Source organism: Salmo salar, chromosome ssa09 (genome assembly GCF_905237065.1).
Source record: "Salmo salar chromosome ssa09, Ssal_v3.1, whole genome shotgun sequence".
In the NCBI taxonomy this organism is placed as follows: Eukaryota; Metazoa; Chordata; class Actinopteri; order Salmoniformes; family Salmonidae; genus Salmo; species Salmo salar.
This window is the reverse complement of record NC_059450.1, coordinates 11,154,132-11,174,660: the sequence shown is the minus strand read 5'-3', so window position 1 is coordinate 11,174,660 and position 20,529 is coordinate 11,154,132. Positions and strand designations below refer to the sequence as shown.

Sequence of the window (20,529 nt, the reverse complement as noted above, 5' to 3'; positions counted from 1 at the left end):
AACTGAGAAGGTTTCATGCAGGAAGTGGCCTGTCTAACAAGTTGTCGTTCTTCTTGTCTCTGTTTATTGAAGAGTACGGATCTTAGCTGTCCCGTGACACTTCCTACGGCTGCCATAGGGTCTCAGAAGGCGGTAAAAAGCTGAATCGTGGCTTTGCAGGCTCTGGCTGAAAAAAAGTAGCGCGTTTGGGTAGTGGCTGGTTACAGTACTGTGAGACTCAGGCTCGTGCCCGCGTCGACCGAAAGCTTTGTTTACTTTCCTCTGTTTAGCTAAATGGACATTCCCGGTCGGAATATTATCGCTTTTTTACGAGAAAAATGGCATAAAAATGGATTTTAAACAGCGGTTGACATGCTTCGAAGTACGGTAATGGAATATTTAGATTTTTTTGTCACGAATTGCGCCATGCGCACGACCCTGATTTACCATTTCAGATAGTGTCTGGGACGCACGAACAAAACGCCGCTATTCGGATATAACGATGGATTATTTTGGACCAAACCAACATTTGTTATTGAAGTAGCAGTCCTGGGAGTGCATTCTGACGAAGACAACAAAAGGTAATCAAACTTTTATAATAGTAAACCTGATATTGGTGAGTGCTAAACTTGCCGGGTGTCTAAATAGCTAGCCCGTGATGCCTGGGCTATGTACTTAGAATATTGCAAAATGTGCTTTCACCAAAAAGCTATTTTAAAATCGGACATATCGAGTGCAGAGGAGTTCTGTATCTATAATTCTTAAAATAATTGTTATGCTTTTTGTGAACGTTTATCGTGAGTAATTTAGTCAATTGTTAGTGAATTCGCCAGAAGTTTGCGGGGGGTATGCTAGTTCTGAACGTCACATGCTAATGTAAAAAGCTGGTTTTTTATATAAATATGAACTTGATTGAACAAAACATGCATGTATTGTATAACAATGTCCTAGGGTTGTCATCTGATGAAGATCAAAGGTTAGTGCTGCATTTAGCTGTCTTCTGGGTTTTTGTGACATTATATGCTAGCTTGAAAAATGGGTGTCTGATTATTTCTGGCTTGGTACTCTGCTGACATAATCTAATGTTTTGCTTTCGTTGTAAAGCCTTTTTGAAATCGGACAGTGTGGTTAGATTAACGAGAGTCTTGTCTTTAAATAGCTGTAAAATAGTCATATGTTTGAGAAATTGAAGTAATAGGATTTTTAATGTTTTGAAAATCGCGCCACAGGCTGCAAGTGGCTGTTACGTAGGTGGGACGAATTTGTCCCGCCTAGCCCAGAGAGGTTAAATAGCTGTAAAATAGTCATATGTTTGAGAAATTGAAGTAATAGCATTTCAAAGGTTTTGAAAATCGCGCCACAGGATTCAACTGGCTGTTACGTAGGTGGGACGAATTCGTCCCGCCTTGCCCAGAGAGGTTAAGAAGGAAAGAAATTCCACACATTAACTTTTAAATAAGGCACACCTGTCAATTGAAATGCATTCCAGGTGACTACCTCATGAAACTGGTTGAGAGAATGCCAAGAGTGTGCAAAGCTGTCATCAAGGCAAAGGGTGGCTACTTTGAAGAATCTCATATATAAAATCTATTTTGATTTGTTTAACACTGTTTACTACATGAATCCATATGTGTTACTTCATTGTTTATGTCTTCACTATTATTCTACAACGTAGAAAGAAAAACCAAACTTTAAACCTTGGATGAGTAGCTGTATCCAAACTTTTGACTGGTACTCTATATGTATGTAACCAATACATTTTGATTTGATGAACAGAGCAAAGTGAAAACCTGCTCCAGAGCGCTCAGGACCTCAGAAGGTGAACCTTAACCCCAGTCTAACAGGACAACAACCCTAAGCAAACTGCCAAGACAACGCAGGCCCTTCTCCCCCGATCGCTCAGTTTGCCTTAGTGGCCAGCTTTAGGAAGAGTATTGATGGTTCCAAACTTTTTCCATTTTAGAATGGAGGCCACTGTGTTCTTGGGGACCTTCAATGCTGCAAAAATGTTTTGGTACCCTTCCCCAGATCTGTGCCGAGACAAATTCCTGTGTCGGAGCTCTACGGACAATTCCTTCGACCTCATGGCTTGGTTTTTGCTCGGACATGCACTGTCAACTGTGGGACCTTATATAGACAGATGTGTGCCTTTCCAAGTCATGTCCAACCAACTGAATTTGCCACAGGTGGACTCCAATTAAGTTGTAGAAACATCTCAAGGATGATCAATGGAAACAGGATGCACACCTGAGCTCTATTTCGAGTTTCATAGCAAAAGGGTCTCTATACGTGCGTAAGGTTTCATTTTTCTTTGCAAACATTTCTAAAAACTATTTTCTTTATTTTGTCATTATGGGGTATTGTGTGTAGACTGATGAGAAACATTTTTTTTTATCTAATCCATTTTCGAATAAGGCTATAACGTAACAAAATGTGGAAAAAGTCAAGGGGTCTGAATACTTCCCGAATGCATTGTAGATGCTCCTAAAAACCAATGAGGAAATGGGAGAAGTGGAACTTGCAGTGCAACAAGCGTCAAAAATAGAACCAAGTTCTATTTTAGCGCCTAGCTACGCAGACTTGCGCAAGCAGTTCAGATGAAACCATTGAATAACATGCATGTGTAAATGTATTTTGCAACGCGAGCAGGGTGGTCAGCATGTAACACACATTGCCCATCAACCAACATCATGCCTCAGCAGACACTTTCAATCTGGAGAGAGTGCTCTGTCAGGAACACTGGGCGAGTGCACGGGGACAGACGGAGTCATAAACCAAGCCCGGCTGAACATGACAGCACAGCCCTCAATCATTCTCCCACACTCACTCTCCCTCGCTCAGAAGCATTCATCCTCACTGAGGCATTCGCCGTTCCAAGCACTGAAAAAAAAATAACTATCACAGTTCACCATGAACTAGGCCGTTCTTTTGTATGTCTTGCTGTTTGAAGCAGCCGCTTTTAAAATTAGAAGCTTTTAACCTAAAGAGTAGGGAACACGAGGGGATTTCCACAACTGGCCACTGTACCAGAGCATGATAGAAGGCCCAGCATTGTCCTTACACCCCACGCAGATAATATCAGAATCTTCTCCAAGATAAAACACTAAAACGAAACTCAGCACATTTCGCAGATGATAAAGTATTTTTTTGGGGGGGGGGGATGAAGATTTCAGTTCCTCTGCTGGCATTGACGATGACCTTGCTTGAGTTGAGTAAATAGAGTGATATAATGAGAGTCTTAATTCATGACATCAGGCACCATCTGGCTCTCTCCAATCTGGAGACTAACACCATCGAGCCTGTAGGGTCGTCACCGGGGCAATTGAGTGCCATTAATACTTCCCAGGACACAGAGAGGGTTAAATGTTTCAAAGCTCTTCATCAATTCAAAATAGATTCACTCTAAAATGTACAATGCATCATGGTCCGGAAACAGCCGGCCCAGAGTCAGATGACAAACAGGGCAGGCTACAGCGTCAAGTAGTTGCAATCCATGGTATTTCAGAGAGAAGCCTTTTGAGTTGCGTATAAAAATATGTTTTTATAACGTCTTAAAAGAGATTGCAATAATAGATTTCTTTAATTAATTCACCAGTCTGACCAGAAATATTGGATATTGCTAAAGGAACTGCGCCAACGGACATACTTGGGTTCTCACTAGTTAGTTTATTACAAATCACAATTACCCTAACACTTCTTGAACAAATGGAAAATTTGACTTTAAGGTAACATGAAAAGATGGACACAGATCTTATTTTAAGCCTTTACAAGTAAACCCAAGTGACCATATTGCAAACCCATTTCCTCCAAACCACACTAACATCCTCTCTGGCTGCACTACCATCCCACTTCCCTCCTGCCTGTCAGTGTCACCGCCATAACGGGAGAAAAACGCCAATTCCTGCCAGCCAGACATTAACCCCAGAATGGCTGACCAACACAGGCCGCCACATCTGCTGTCTGGGCCTGGTTTAGCTCAGAGCTGGGAAGGTGAGGCAAGGCCTTACACCTAACGCACTTGCCTTACATTATCCAAGGTCTCCCAAACCAAAACATGGACAGAAATCAGCTGGGGAGGGTCATTCATATTTCATGACTTTTTCGTAGTGCATCCATTGTATGTATCTTCGTGGGTTTGGTGTACATTTCAATGCACCTTCTGCTGTTTGTGAAAATCAGGGGATTTTTTGGGTTGAAAAACAATAGATTTTTTTTAAGTCGTTTTCTTAAAATGTATGTGTATTTTCAGGCAATGATATCACATTGGCTAGATTGTCAAAACCCAGAGATATTTTTATTTTTTTACCTAGACACAACCTGAATCCTTCTGCTGCTATCGTTCGCTACATACTTCAAGTCTGAGACTACAATCTGAGACTACAATCACTAAAGTTGGTGGTGAAAACAAAAATGAAGGGTGTTGTAGAAAACAAAGTCCTCAGGGATTGGATCATCTCTAACCAATCAAGAGTATCGGAGCCAATGACACATTTTCTAAACGTCACTTTACTACAGAGTTTCTAAACCCAGAAGCGCAACATCGCGAGAGGTCCAGGAACGCGTGCGAAAGAGACCAAACAGACCAGGCCAGGGTTTGAGAAGTCAATGAGAAAAATAATGAAAATATTCCTTAGCTGTTCATTTTCTTAAAAAAGGTACAACCTACATTTGAGCCAATGTCTGAAATAGTTGAACATGTTATTACTATAACCTTGTGAAAGTGACAAACTGACACGTTTTCATTTCTGTCAGAAACAACTTTATATCGAAAGAGTGCCTTTGATTTGACGGCCTGCACGTGCGCAGTTCGGCGTGAGATGACCGTTAGACCAGATGTTTCTGTGCATGAGCTAGCCAACATCGCCATGACGTTGCCTACAAGACTGATCTGGGATTTCTATTGGAGAAGCAATTTCTGCCTATATACATACTGTATTGGCTTTACTCATGTGTGTTCTGGCCCAACCCATCGGACTCTGGAACCAATCAGTCAATCTAGAATGCACAGTACCAGTCAAAAGTCTGGACACACCTACTCATTCAAGGGTTTTTCTTTATTTTCTACATTCTAGAATAATAGTGAAGACATCAAAACTATGAAATAACACATGGAATCATGTAGTAAACAAAAAAGTGTTAAATCAAAATAGATTTTATATTTGAGATTCTTCAAAATATCCACCCTTTGCCTTGATGACAGCTTTGCACACTTGGCATTCTCTCATCCAGCTTCATGAGGTAGTCACCTGGAATGCATTTCAATTAATCTGTTTAGGATAAGGGGCAGTATTTTCACGGCCGGATAAAAAAACGTACCCGATTTAATCTGGTTATTACTCCTGCCCAGAAACTAGAATATGCATATAATTGTTTGATTTGGATAGAAAACACCCTAAAGTTTCTAAAACTGTTTGAATGGTGTCTGTGTATAACAGAACTCGTATGGCAGGCCAAAACCTGAGAAGATTCTATACAGGAAGTGCCCTCTCTGACCATTTCTTGGCCTTCTATAGCCTCTATCGAAAACAGAGGATCTCTGCTGTAACGTGACATTTTCTAAGGCTTCCATAGGCTCTCAGAAGGCGCCAGAACGGGTAATGATGACTCTGCAGTCCCTGGGCGAAAAACAGTAGGGGATTTGGATAGTGGTCGATCTGAGAACAATGACACAGGCGTGCACGTGAAGAGTCCATTTTACATTTTCAGTCTTTGAACGAAAACAATGTCTCCCGGTCGGAATATTATCGCTATTGTACGAGAAAAAAAAATATATATATATTTTTAAATCGCATAAAAATGTATTTTAAACAGCGTTTGACATGCTTCAAAGTACGGTAATGGAATATTTTGAAATGTTTTGTCACGATACACGCCGGCGAGTCACCCTTCGGATAGTGTCTTGAACGCAAGAACAAAACGCCGCTATTTGGATATAACTATGGATTATTTGGAACCAAACCAACATTTGTTGTTGAAGTAGAAGTCCTGGGAGTGCATTCTGACAAAGAACAGCAAAGGTAATCCAATTTTTCTTATAGTAAATCTGAGTTTGGTGAGTGCCAAACTTGGTGGGTGTCAAAATAGCTAGCCATGATGGCCGGGCTATCTACTCAGAATATTTCAAAATGTGCTTTCACCGAAAAGCTATTTTAAAATCTGACATAGCGATTGCATAAAGGAGTTCTGTATCTATAATTCTTAAAATAATTGTTTTTTGTGAACGTTTATCGTGAGTAATTTAGTAAATTCACCGGAAGTTTGCGGTGGGTATGCTAGTTCTGAACAAAACATGCTAATTTAAAAAGCTGGTTTTTGATATAAATATGAACTTGATTGAACAAAACATGCATGTATTGTATAACAATGTCCTAGGGTTGTCATCTGATGAAGATCAAAGGTTAGTGCTGCATTTAGCTGTGGTTTTGGTTTTTGTGACATATGCTAGCTTGAAAAATGGGTGTCTGATTATTTCTGGCTGGGTACTCTCCTGACATAATCTAATGTTTTGCTTTCGTTGTAAAGCCTTTTTGAAATCGGACAATGTGGTTAGATAAAGGAGAGTCTTGTCTTTAAAATGGTGTAAAATAGTCATATGTTTGAAAAATTGAGGTTTTGGGATTTTTGAGGAGTTTGTAATTCGCGCCACGCCCTATCATTGGATATTGGAGCGGTGTTCCGCTAGCGGAACATCTAGATGTAAGAGGTTAACAGGTGTAGGCCTTGTTAAAAGTTAATTTGTGGAATTTCTTTCCTTAATGCATTTCAGACAATCAGTTGTGTTGTGACAAGGTAGGGGTGGTAAACAGAAGATAGCCCTATTTGGTAAAATACCAAGTCCATATTATGCCAAGAACAGCTCAAATAAGCAAAAAGAAGCGACAGTCCATCATTACTTTAAGACATGAAGGTCAGTCAATACGGAACCTTTCAAGAACTTTGATATGATAAGTTCATTAAAGTTAACTGCACCTCAGAAATTGCAGCCTAAATAAATGCTTCACAGATGATTTCTGCATGTGTGGTTCCCACCGTGAAGCATGGAGGTGGTGGTGTGTGTGTGTGTGTGTGTGTGTGTGTGTGTGTGTGTGGGATTAAGGCACACTTAACCAGCATGGCTACCACAGCGTTCTGCAGCGATACGCCATCCCATCTGGTTTGTGCTTAGTGGGACTATCATTTGTTTATCAACAGGGCAATGACCCACCACACCTCCAGGCTGTGTAAGGGCTATTTGACCAAGAAGGAGAATGATGGAGTGCTGCATCAGATGACCTGGCCTCCACAATCACCCGACCTCAACCCAAGTGAGATGGTTTAGGATGAGTTGGACCGCAGCATGAAGGAAAAGCAGCCAATAAGTGCCCAGCATATGTGGGAACTCCTTCAAGACTTTTGGAAAAGCATTCTAGGTGAAGCTGGCTGAGAGAATGCCAAGAGTGTGTGAAGCTGTCATCAAGGCAACTTTGATGAATCTAAAATATATTTTGATTTGTTTTACACTGTTTTGGTTACTACATGCTTCTATGGCATTTCATAGTTTTGATGTCTTCTCTATTATTATACAATATAGAAAATCGTAAAAATAAAGAAAAACACATGAATGAGTAGGTGTGTCAAAACTTTAGATGGTACTGTATTTCCATTCTAGGAATCATAGGGGAGTAAAGTTAGATCCAGACTCATTGTGGAGGAGAAACTAACGTCAGTGATTGTGGCATATCATTTGGCCTCAGCAATGACTTTGGGTAGCTAGGCAAACATATTTCATGTCAACAGCTGATTCCAAGGCCCTCGTAAGGCCAGGGGAGTTGGAACTGGGCAAGAAGAGTAAAAAGAGAAGATGTTTTGGTCAATAAGCGACATGAGAAAGACATGCTGACAATATGCTCTCACTCCCAGAGAGGAAGAGACTAATCAGAATGCCAGGATTAGATTAGTTACACAGAATAACAAGCATTCCTGGATGCTTGCACATCGGATAGTGTCAGGGACGACCCTGACTCATTGTTCTTGTCACGGTACTATTTGATGACCGTATATCGAGCAGCCGGAACCCCACCACGACAGACTCCCACCCAGAGAAAACAAAGCAGTTGTGTGGGGTTGGCACTTTTTAACCCACACAGCCAGCTCTCGTAATCTGGCCTCAGACTAGTCGGTCAACCTCGCCGCCACACCTTCTTTGAACTGCTGAGGATCATGGAAGGGAGTAGGGAGGGACACCCACAACACGTCTGGTTCCCGTCTGGTGTCAATTTATTACACGTCACTGACTCCACCCCCCCCCCAAATCCCCCCCATGCTGGAGTCATACAAGGAAACAGTCTGACACGAATTGAGACAGTGCCAAGAAAGGAGGCAGTCTGGGGTAATTATCTAATTCATTGGGGGTAGGAGGGGGAAGGGGGGGGGCTTGATTCTAATCCAAGTTTTATAGAGGCACCAGATGTTAAAGTCAAAACAAACACCCTGAAAAGAAGGGGGAAAAGTCTGCTGGGCCTGGGAAGCAATAGGGTTTACTTTACACCACCCTGGTCTGTGTGAAAGAAGAGAAATCCTGTATGCACTGTGAGAGACTTGACGCACAGCGCTCCAACACTCATTTTCAGTACTGTGTTGAAACCTCCCCCTCCTGACGGTGGCAGTTAAAGTACACACTAGAGTGTCACTCCTGGAAGTCTTTACAGAAGCTACTGGCTACCTCTTAGCTGGAAGTCATATTTCAGGAAAGTGGAGCAAGACTGGGGGGGGGAGGAATTAAAACAGGGCAAAGAGAGGTCTGGTTAATGATGTCTCTATGTGCAGCCATGACTCTGGGGAGTAGGCCATTAGAGAGCCCATTACTGTAACTGCTGAGGTGGACAGACCTCCTCCCCCTCCCTAATGGTGCCTTCTTTGAATGTGCTTCACCTGCTACGTCAGACCGACCAATTGGCATCACAGCAGGGGTCCGGTCACTCAATGGCAAGCCGGCAGCTACTCTAGTTAGCTTGGATGCGAACACGCAATTGCATGCACGTACACTCAAATACAGATGCATTTGAGCGAGCGCACACAAACCCCGGATACACACAAGAGAACAAAAAGACACTCTCCTGCACACACAGCTTTCTCCATAAGGTGTAGTCAACCACACAGTAAAGGTGGAGGAGATGAAACAAAGTGGGAAAAATGCAAGTCATTTAAAAACATATGACCATGGGCCTCCCAAGTGGCGCAGCAGTCTAAGGCACTACATTGCAGTGCTTGAGGCGTCACTACAGATCCTGGTTCGATCCCAGGCCGTGTCACAAACGGCCGTGACCAGGAGTCCCATAGGGTGGCCCACAATTGTCCCAGCGTCGTCCGGGTTAGGGGAGGGTTTTTTACTTTCAGGCTGACCTAGGTTGTCAGTTGAACGATGTTTCCTCCGACACATTGGTGCAGCTGGCTTCCGGGTTAATCGGGTGGGTGTTAAGAAGCGAGGTTTGGCGGGTCATATTTCAGAAGAGACGCACGACTCGACTTTTCGGGTTCGGGAAAGGCGAAACCAACGGTGTAACTCCCCAATGCCAAAGTTTACAAAACTGTCATCAAGGCAAAGGGTGGTTACTTTGAAGAATCTAAAAAATTTTGATGTTTAACACTTTTTTTAGTTACTACTTGAGTCCATGCGTTATTTCATAGTTTTGATGTCTTCCCTATTACTCTACAATGTAAAAAAAATAAAAAAATAAAGAAAAACCCTTGAATGAGTACGTGTCCAAACTTTTGACTGAAACTGTATCCATTTTTTTTATTTTTTATTTTTTTTTAAAGGCACTCACATCTGAGCTATCTTGTTTGCAGGTGCATGGTAACAGTTGAATAAGATGAGAAAACACTGCTCTTTAATAAGCTTTGTTATCGGCCTCACGGCCTTCGTCAAAGCTCTGGCAAAGGCTGTGAGGCCTATACTTAAAGCGTCTTTAACAGCAGCGTTACTATCAAGAGCAGTTTCTTTTTTTTCCCTCACCGTCTAAAAAAAATAACTAAAAAGGACCGCACGGTCACCTACATACACACACACACACATCCCCCTTATATAGGTTCATGACTGAAGTGCGTAGTTGAGAGCGCGTGAAAGCAGGCAGGAGACTAAAGGAGCTGCCTTGTGGTAAAGCTTTTCAGAGCTCTAGAGAAGACTGATGTCATTTAACAATTGAAATGCATAGCAGACGAGTCGGACCGAAAACAGGTGCACACCTGAGATGAAGAGTACTGAACAAAGGAAACAGCACAGCCTACTTCCATTTCCCTGTGTGCTTTACTGCTTCAGGTCTATGCACTCACTGTATGTGATTTGGATGAGAAATAAAAAGGGGGGGAAACCTTTCAAGTGCTTCATTCACAACTTTGAGCAATTTGGAGCAACTCAGTAAAATATTGGAATAGGCCCGTGAAGCATTAAAGGGACCACTAACAAGCCGTGGTTCCGGTGTTTAACACAGAGCAGTAATGCATGCAGTTAGCCTGGGGGGGGACTGTGGAAAAGTCCACCCGCTCAAAGAGTCAGTGTCTTCACTGGGCGTATTATGGTCGCTAGGAGTATTTAAAGAGCCATGCGGAGGAAGGTTAGCAAAGAGAAGGGAGAAAACAGCCCTCTCTCTCTTTACTGGTGTCATAAGACCAGCCCCCTGCAGCTTCTGACCAGTGAATGAGTCAAGTACACACACACACCTCTCTGAAGGCCACTCAACTAGACAGCGAAAGAGGAGTCTAATGTTGAGCAGGATTAAATGTGCAGTACATGCAAATTTGAACACAAAATATAAAAAAATATAAAAAATAAAAATAAAACACTGGACAAAATGGTAAACTGAGAACAAGTGTACCAGCTTACATTGACAACCTGGTAAATATGTACAACTTACTGCTGGACTTATTCCAACAGCACTTTGTCCAAAACTAACTCAAAAGGCATTTGGTGGTTTACTACTCCTCAGTGAAAACTGTAAAAAGTACTAAAGGGGGTACCCTTGGACCTGAACAGTCACCACCTGCCAGCAATAATACTCACACTTTGGTGAGGACATAAACTGAGGTACTAAAACCGTCAAAGAAAACAAACCCTAGTTTGAAATAGAAAGCCAGCTAGTGCCGAAGCCTTGCTGTAGCGAGCTAACTCATGTCACGCTAGGCTACATCAATGGATGGTTCCATTTATGTCTGGAGAAACCGCTTTCCATCCAACTGACCCTCTGCCCTTCAATTGACCCCTTCAAAAAGACATATACCCTTCATTTGTGTTCAATGGGGCTTTATTGTGTCATCTGGAGACTTTCGAACATATGAGGTCCAAAATTCCCCATCGCAAATTGGCTCTTCAGCCATCGTCAACAAACTTTCCAGTTGGTCTAGTCGGAGCATATTCTCACAGGTTATAATGCACTTGGGGTTTGGGTGCAAGATGATTCTCAGCTTTCATGAGCCACCACTGCCTGTGAACACTGGACAAGATGGGGCATGCCTCAAAAGCATTCAGATTTGGGCTTTTTCAACACTTAGTGGCTATTTGAGACCGTGTGAGAACTGTCCATCTCAACACTACAGACTCACAGGGACCGATTGAAAATATATACTATTGATGTGATGTGCTTGAAGATTGAGGTGACTGAGCAGTGGGGGCAAGTGGGACTTCTTCCTCAGCCCTCAATGATTATCAATTACCAAAGAGCTCAAAAAGGTGAAAAGGTCAAATAAAGACAAACAGGGAGCGTCGCCAAACCCCAAGGGTGTAGTACACTTTTACTTAAATCACACATAGACCGTTAAGTGACCCGCATCCACTCTCAGTGGGCATATTCTGGTAGGCAGTACAATGAGTAACTGTTAAACTGGAAATACAGGATTCGAATTTCACTTGGTATACTATTCTGGGTATACCAAGTGACAATGCAAATATCGAGCTTTGAAGGAAAAGAGAGCTTCAACTACCTAGGGGGAATCAGGAAAGAGACCCGACAGCAGAATTTTTGTGAGTTTGTTAAATACTCCCTTAAAACAGTTTATAAATTAGCAGGGGACTGATAAACTCAGCTTGAGGGAGGAGTGTGTAAATTAGGACCAACTGTGTCTTGCAACAACAACAAAAGAATCCAGTGAACGTAAACAGTTTCTGGCCTGCTCACATCTACCAATGTGTTGGCATCATGGTGGATACTTAGCAAAGACAAAGTGTCATAGCTACATACAAGGAGGATATGAGGATGCTTGAAGGACAAGGCAGAAGACTGTGCGTTCCCCTGGAAAAATCAACTGGTGATTTTGGAAAACATATATGAGCCAGAGTGCTGTGGAAGGGATGCTATGAAGAGGAATGCAAGATCCTTGTATGAAGCTCCTTTGATGTTTTTCAGGACCGTCTCAAGGAGTACGACATGAAGAGCGGTACCGCAACAGAACCACGTTAGGCAGAGGCATAAGAAATTCAGCTGTGTTAAAAATAGAGTTCTTTGAGATGCACGAACAGTTGAAATCTCGCAACACATTGCTGTCGGTTTTTTCAGCTCTACAGTATGTGAAAAGAATGGGGGTGCACTAAATTTCCCAGTTGGGAGCCCGATTTGCTTGACAAATGGAACTAGTCAGAGGAAAGACATTCAGGAAACTAGAATATCAGCCACATGAGGATATCAAAACCTGACAAGGACGCCTTAGATCATTTCTAAAAAAAAGAGTTCCTTTAAGAGAATTTAAATCTCTCTTTTGTTGATTCACGTAGAAAAGCTGTTAAAGGGGCATAATTGCTGAGAGCACTTCCAATCATGTAAAAAAAGAAAACAATCTATCCATTTATGACTACATAAGACATTTGGCCTTCTTGATGGCTTACTTACATCCAGCTTCTCAGAACCTAACAAAAGCTTGAGGGGGAACACATCTGAAAGCCCGTCCTCCATGAGCCCACTGCAGTGTTCTTAAGTGAAAGCGACAACCCAGCAACACAATTACAAAGATTCCTGAAGAAACTGCATGTGCAGAGGCCACGGCAACAAATCAATGAGGGAGTTCATTAATGAAGAGGCGTGGACTGTCAGAGAACAATGGCCTTGAAAAGGAGCTGTCCACGGCAATCTTTGGCAGGCCCCCTGACAGAGGGCCTCCACACTTCCATGTAACCCCACTCCCAACAAAGGCCAGTGCACTCTGACCCCCCCACCCAATCAATGTCCCACACACCACAGAGATTTGCTTGCAGTATTGTATCCCAACAGCCTAGGCTCACCAGTTGGGAAGACAGCCCCCCCAAAATGATTGGGTCAGTACCGTGACCACCCCCCCCTCTTCCCACTGTTTAGCCCCATCGGGAGGATTTATCATTTGTAGGAAGGCCCGGGAGAGAGAGCCTGAGACTGGGTGATAACAGGGAGCCTGCTGCCTCTCGCTCCAGTTGTATGAGATACCTCACACTTCTAATGCACGGCAAGGAGGAAACACGCAAGGAGATTACTTTTCATAGTTTCCCATTGTGTGATACATGGCATTTCTGCCCATTTGCTAAACAGACTGAAGTGAATCTGTATAAGAAAAAAAAATAAAACATTGCCTCAAGCCTTAGTCTCATTTTTTAAAAACAAAGACTAAGTTGAAGAGACAAAAAAAAAAAAAAAACTTAAACTTTCATAAAAATGTTATCCACAAGTTCATCTGATCCACAAGTTCATCTGACATTTCAATTACATTACGTATGATAAGCTCCTTAAGAGAGATATGCAGGCCAAGGTGGCTGGCAGTGGGCAGCTCACTAGGCAAACGTCCTCCTGTGTTGTCCTTAAGGTAATTCATTACTCATGGATTGTCTCCGTGTGCATGCATAATCCTTGTGTCTGAGGCCTTGTTAAAAACTTTCCTCCATGCCCCCTGTTCTGCCCCACAGCTGCTCGTTCCAGTCCAGCCTGGCTGGCTGTTCCCGCGGACAATGCCTGGAATGGCCATAGGAATCTCTGAGTAGATGAGGCTATGCCTTCCACTGGCCCGGGAACACAACCCATAATGAAGGGTTGTCGGACACACCATCAGGCTGCTTATCTAGAGGGAACACGGTTGCAGGCTCTGTGAGAAAAACCTATTACTCTTTGTCTGTAGATATGGTCGGGGATACATTGCTGTTAAGCTTTCAGATTACACTCTTGGCAGAGTGGAGGAGCCTGGGGTGGCTGGACGCTAGAGTATTGACGTCTTTTAGAAAGGATATCAGTGGCATCCATTTCTCCTGCTTTCCAAAATCTTCAAGAATTCAATTAGAAGCCACTTGAGTATGGAGTGGAGGCCACTTCCTCATTGTTAACCAAGCAAACAGTTGTCCCCAGATTACAGGAACAACACTGTCAATCTCCTAATACTTCTCAATCTCCATACAGAACAATGCAGTCGGACAACATGCATCACCAGCACATTGTTGGAATACCAACATGATGGACAGAGTTGTGCCAGAATAAAATAGCCGGGGGGGGTACAGAAATGTAATGTACATGAAGACAACAAAAAAATGTCCATGCAAAACGCAGGCTATAAATATCCATGATTCAACTGAGAAAAATGAGCAGCATGGGATGTGGGTGAGAGACACAGTCAATGAGCCTGGTCTACCATTTGTCCCCCTATTGTGGACTCTTGTGTGGGGTGCTGCCATGCTCAGATTCCAGGAATGTTTCTCTGTGAAATGAAGGCCCGTGTGTGCACAACGGGTGCTATCGGAGCACATGAAATGTCATCCAATTTACAGGCCAACACAAAGGATAGGCGCCGTTTATGCAACACGGTGTGGGTTTCACACTGGATGTGCTAACCCGCACGTACCTTGGAGTAGGAAACCGCAGTTTGCTTGGAACCCATAAATCGGAGATGACATGGTTTCGTAAAACCAAAAGAACTAGAAGTCATGTCTAAGAACTAGATAACTCACCTGTTGTTCAACGCTGATAGCCAGTAGGACCAGCAATTTAGTTCTTCAGTCAGAGGCTTCAGTCACGTTGTGAGAGGCCAAAAGCAAATCTCTGCCAGTGCCTCTAGTCTACTGTAAAAAAGGCTCCTGTCTTGAACTCCTGCCATAGCAGTTAAAATGGGAGCGTAATTGAACAACAGCCATTAGTGAAGAGAACATTAACTTATCAGACAAAATACATCTCTCCCTCTGAGCCAGATCTGGGGGTGGATGCATGATAAATCAGATCAAAGGAGTGGGCTATTCATTTTGATCCCACTTTGCCCTCGTTCTGCTGCTGGCAGAGCCAGGGGCAACGCCAAGACTGCTCCAAATAACTAACTAAGACCGTCTGTGCCATTCTTTTCACATCTTTTTAGTTCTACGAAAGGCATATAAGTGATGATATATTTTGACTCTGAATACATTAGAGTGAGTGCCATTTGACCTGAGCACTTAGTCCACACCCTAACGGGCGCAGATGATGAGATGTGGACTAAGGCAGCCCCCCCCAGCACCTCTCTGATTCAGAGGGGATGGGGTAAATGCGGAAGACACATTTCAGTTGAATGCATTCAGTTGTACTACTGACTAGGTATCCCACTTTCCCTAATGTTCTGTGATGGCATTGCCCCTTTCAAAACACTGTGCATTTCTCTTGAACTCTGAGCAAAGTAACATCAGCACAGTCTGAGACTTGCTTGCTCAAAATGAGAACGTATGTGATCATCAGACTAATATAAAACAAGGCTTGGGGGGGGTTAATGACAAGGCAAACAGCCTCTTAGTGGACAAACTGTTTTTTTATAGTTGTGGTTTTAAGAGAACGGTAATCCGAGTAGCACTTTTAGAGGCTCCTCCTCTGCAGGATGCATTAAGCCAATTTATTTGGGGATGATAGACAAAGCTTTTACAGCCACAAACCTAATTAAAAAGTTCCGTCCACTGTAATTGGTTTATCACACAACAGACTAGGTCCCATTAAGCTCTGTGTTGTATAGTGTCTCAAAGATAGAGTATCTCCCCTCTGTGCAACACTAGAGGGCTCATCTGAACAGACCCGATCGATGCCATCAGTCAAGATTGAGGGATGTGAAGAATGAGGCAGTAGGCCCATATCAACGATTCAAGAGCACTCAGACGAGACAAGCTGTCATCAAACAGGACTGGTCTGGTGGGGCTGCTGGACCTCTTGAATCAGCCCTCTTGAAACAGAACTTAGGCCATCTAGATACACAAATTCTCACCCCTTCCAGAATTAAAATCTTTCACTCCAACAAGTACAGCCTGCATGGAATCACGTGTCGTTGCTGCTGCTACCGTGCTGACAAAACTCCCACATGACATTTCCTAAAATGTCACTTATGCACAAAAGTGCGTAGTTTAATGGGAACGCAAAATGTGGGACGCCAAAATGTGTAGGCCTAAATTACCAACGTGACAAGCAATAAGGCAATTCTAAAAACGGGAATGACAACGGTTATTCTACATATCGCGAAACATCTGCTGCACAGTCAACATTTTTCATTGCTGAAATACAGACTTGAGTCGGCTAGATGTGTTCAGCTCCCGCTACCTTCACACAGTCCTCAACTTTCAAGGACAAAAAATAAATAAAAAATGGAGACACTAGCACTTTTATAGCAAGCCACAATTCTTTATAGTCACAGAATCAGCACACTGCTTGGGAATCCAAAACAGCCCTATCAGAGATCCTTCGTGCACTCAAACAGGGATGTAGCCTATTGGTCATGTGTAAATACTTGTTTGTAAAGAACATAAAACAATTGGGTCTTTATTGTTTAGTCATCAACAAGGAGGTGAGGAATAGAGAACCAAAAAGCACTTGGGTCTTTCTTTGTTGTCTATTTACCTCATTTAATAGGAAGTTGCTTCTCTGATTGACAGTGCCCCGTGGTGGTGTCCATTGATAGACATGACAATTCATATTAGGCCTACTTCCCCACACACAAAACAAGAATAAAAACCCTTGACCTTTCACCTGCTTAAATCAACTGGATTCATCAAATGCGATTTGCATTTGTTCATAGCGCATTAATAACGTTACTAGAGCAGTAAGAAGGAAAATCTGTAGAAATGACACTGTCGTGTTCAAAAGCACTGCTGCGGGCCAAGGCACCTTTTGAGTGCATTTCTGATTACTTTTACATTTAAGTCATTTAGCAGACGCTCTTATCCAGAGCGACTTACAAATTGGTGCATTCACCTTATGATATCCAGTGGAACAACCACTTTACAATAGTGCATCTAAATTCTGGTTTCATCTTCGCATACTTCGTCGCTTAGTCCCTATTTTGCATCCTTTAAAAAGGTTGTGTTGTGCCTGTCCTCAGTTGAGACAAAACATGCCCTTACAACAATTGCACTTGTGTTTTCCCTGCTACAGTGAGGAAAGGTCAATGTAAAAAAAAAATGTATTAAAATAATCTGTTTCCACACAGAGACACTCTCCAAGATACTGTTGAGAGACACTGAAGGTTTTAGGCCAGAGCAGGCTGCAAGAAACATCTACACAACCACCACAGACAGCGCTGAACAGTTACCTATAGGCTATATAACATGTCGGATCGGAAAAACTCCTGGCCCTGCTAGGCCATAACCACTCAACACCAAATGTAATCTAACCATTTACACCTTCAGATTTCTGTAGAAAAGGTTAATCACCTGTCAGCTTTAAACAGCTGCCTGCCTCCTTCACACCTCCAGAAGCACAAGTTTATAGCTCTCTAGTACAGGTGTGTAGAGAATGTCTGAGGTTGCCTGGAATCAAAGCCTCAACTCCGATGCCAGGATGTTATTCTGATGACATGCCTTCAAAGCTTGAGGCTTGATGTGCAGCTGTATTATTCCCTCAAGTCAGTTAACATCTAAGAGAGAGAAAACTTTGTACCACTGAAAGAAGATACTGTCCGTATGTATTGAGGACAAACTGACTAACTTTGCTTGGCGTGAACCCATTGTCCCTCCTGCAGCATTTCTTCCCCGAAGTAACTACTTTACTGAACACGTGTATATAAAGACAACAATTTCAAAGCGTTTTCTGCATTACAGTTCATATAAGAAAACCAGTCAATTGAAATAAATTCATTAGGCCCTAAATCGATGGATTTCACATGACTGGGCAGGGGCTGAGCCTGGGAGGGCCACTTGGGAGCCAGGCCCAGCCAACCAGAATTCGTTTTTTTCCCCACAAAAGGGCTTTATTACAGACAGAAATACTCCTCAGCACACCCCCTTCTCCCCCCTCAGACAATCCAGCAGGTGAAGAAGCCAGATGTGGACGTCCTAGGCTGGTGTGCCCAACATTTGAGAAAAATAAGTTTTTTGTGCTTATGGAACATTTCTGTGATCTTTTATTTCAGCTCATGAAACATGGCACCAACACTTCACATGTTGCGTTTATATTTTTGTTCAGTGTACATCTTTACATCCAGGCTGTATCACAACCGGAAGTGATTGGGAGTCCCATAGGGCAGCGCACAATTGGCCCAGCGTCGTCCAGGTTTGGCCGGTGTAGGCCGTCATTGTAAATAAGAATTTGTTCGTAACCGACTTGCCTAGTTAAATAAAAGGTTCAATTAAAAAACAATACATGCATGATAATCCAATCAAATTTTATTTGTGACATGCGCCAAATACAACAGGTGTAGAGGTTACCGTGAAATTCTTACTTACAAGGAGGAAGCTTAGCAGCACACCTTTCATGCAAACAATGGCAATACAGCAGATTTAGGGAGATGATCAAGGGCTTAGGTGGGTCTCCTCATGCACAACCAAGAATGGAGCAGGCATATTTCAAAAATGTTGCTGGTCTCAAATGCTGGTCACTTGTTATATAACTTCAGAAATGGCTGACATTAGCTGTTGTTGCCTTTTGAACAATGGCTATGTGATTAGTAATATGTGGAAGTGGAGCATACGCAGTCTGTGGTGCGAAGCTTCCCATGTGGGAAATGCTATTTATATCATTTGACAGGGCGAGGCTCAGAGCTCTGTTGGCTGCATAGAGATGGGTGGTGTTGGTAGGTTTTCATAGAACAAAGCACAAGTGTCCCTTCTGATAACGACCTGCAAGTTTGATGAAGCTTACCCATCTAATAAACCAGAGTAAAAACAGTATTTCGGGCGTAGCCTAACATAAATACTTAATTTGAGAGACAGGTGCCACATTTATTGCAAAGCTCTTCTATTCCTCAATAGACATGAAAAACAAAATGCAGAGCCATTGTTTGCGTGATATAACTTTCCACTGTGCTGTCCATGTTTCCCTGGGAAACGGGTTATTATTTGAAGTTAATGTATCATTAGGGCCAAGCGTTTCGTTTTGAACTCGTTGATTGTAAACGAACGGCTAAAGGAGGTTAGTCTCCAAGTAAACAAAAGAGGCGAATTCCCATTACGCAGGTCTATAATCCAATAACTCTTTGGCTTTTATTCTATTATGCACACAATAGCAACAATAGAGAAGCTGCGTAAAAAAAAAAAATCAATGACGATTAGTAGCCTAATTGGAGAAGATACGTTTCCACTTTCCTCTGTGTGAGAGCAATGCGGGACAAACGGAGCTAGTAGCCTGCTTGATGAAAACGCCCAACCATGAATAAAATAGCCTACTGCGATGACAGCATCTTGTCAATTACCTCAGGGTACGTTCAGAACCGACCTGCGAAAACTACAACTGGGTCTAAGTTATGCGTTAGCTATAACCTTTTGTCGTGTCCTGCGACGCGGACCTTGAAAGTAGCCTCCGCTTTCAGAATTCACCTCACCACTCACCTCCTCCAAAGCACTCACGGTATTCCTACAGTGGGACATTCTGGTGGTGAAGTTTGAAGCCGTCGGCGCTTTATAATCTTCATTTGTCTCCACCACGAACTCCGACACTGTAATTTGGTCCGGCATGCTTTATCCTTTTCGAAAATATATCGTCTTCCTGTTAAACACCAGGGGTTTAATTCGAATTTGAGAAAAGTTCACAGTAGAAAAGTCTGATAAAATGCTCTCCTGTTTAGCATTGCAGTGTGCTATTCCCCTCGTCCGCGCAGTCACAGCCTCACTGCAACAATGTTGCACGCTTCTACCTCGGTTGCTACTGCAGCCTTTTCGATTCGATGGCTCACTGCTCTAAAATGTATACTTCCCCGTCAATTTGGCGGGTCCCACTCGACTTCCAGGGAAATCCAAAAAAAAAAAAAAAGAACTTCTAGGCTTTTCTCTTCTGGTGGTGCCCTCTGTCTTCCAAAGCTCAAATAAAGCCTGTGAACTTATTTCCTAGCCTGGGAAACAACAAGACGTTTCAATGAAAGTGCAGAAATTGACAAAGGTGAAGAAGGAGGGATTCAATGGATGTGCACTATCCAATGGAACACCAGCTGGTGAATGTGACCCAATCAGAGTCGAAGGAAGGAGTGGTCTCAGTCATCGTTACAGTGGCATTCTGAGAAAGGTTTTTTCAAATGGATTAAAACTGACTGAAGTATTGAAATAGCACTCAATCTGTTCATTATTATGTTTCCATTCATTGTAAGATGAAACTAAATCATATCTTAATTCATACACATTAAATTACAATTAAAAAGTGAACT

At 42.7% G+C, this 20,529-nt stretch overlaps 1 protein-coding gene across 7 annotated transcripts in view; it reads right to left on the bottom strand.

Moving 5' to 3' along the window:
- Positions 1-20,253, bottom strand: part of asap2a (ArfGAP with SH3 domain, ankyrin repeat and PH domain 2a) — a 111,709-nt gene extending 91,456 nt beyond the window's left edge. For all 7 annotated transcript variants that reach the window (XM_045723375.1, XM_045723376.1, XM_045723380.1 and 4 more), the window contains exon 1: positions 19,721-20,253. In XM_045723375.1, coding sequence (XP_045579331.1) covers positions 19,721-19,846 — 126 coding nt within the window. In that variant the 5' untranslated portion in view covers positions 19,847-20,253. The remainder of the gene's footprint in view (positions 1-19,720) is intronic.
- Between the last annotated feature and the right edge of the window lie 276 nt (positions 20,254-20,529).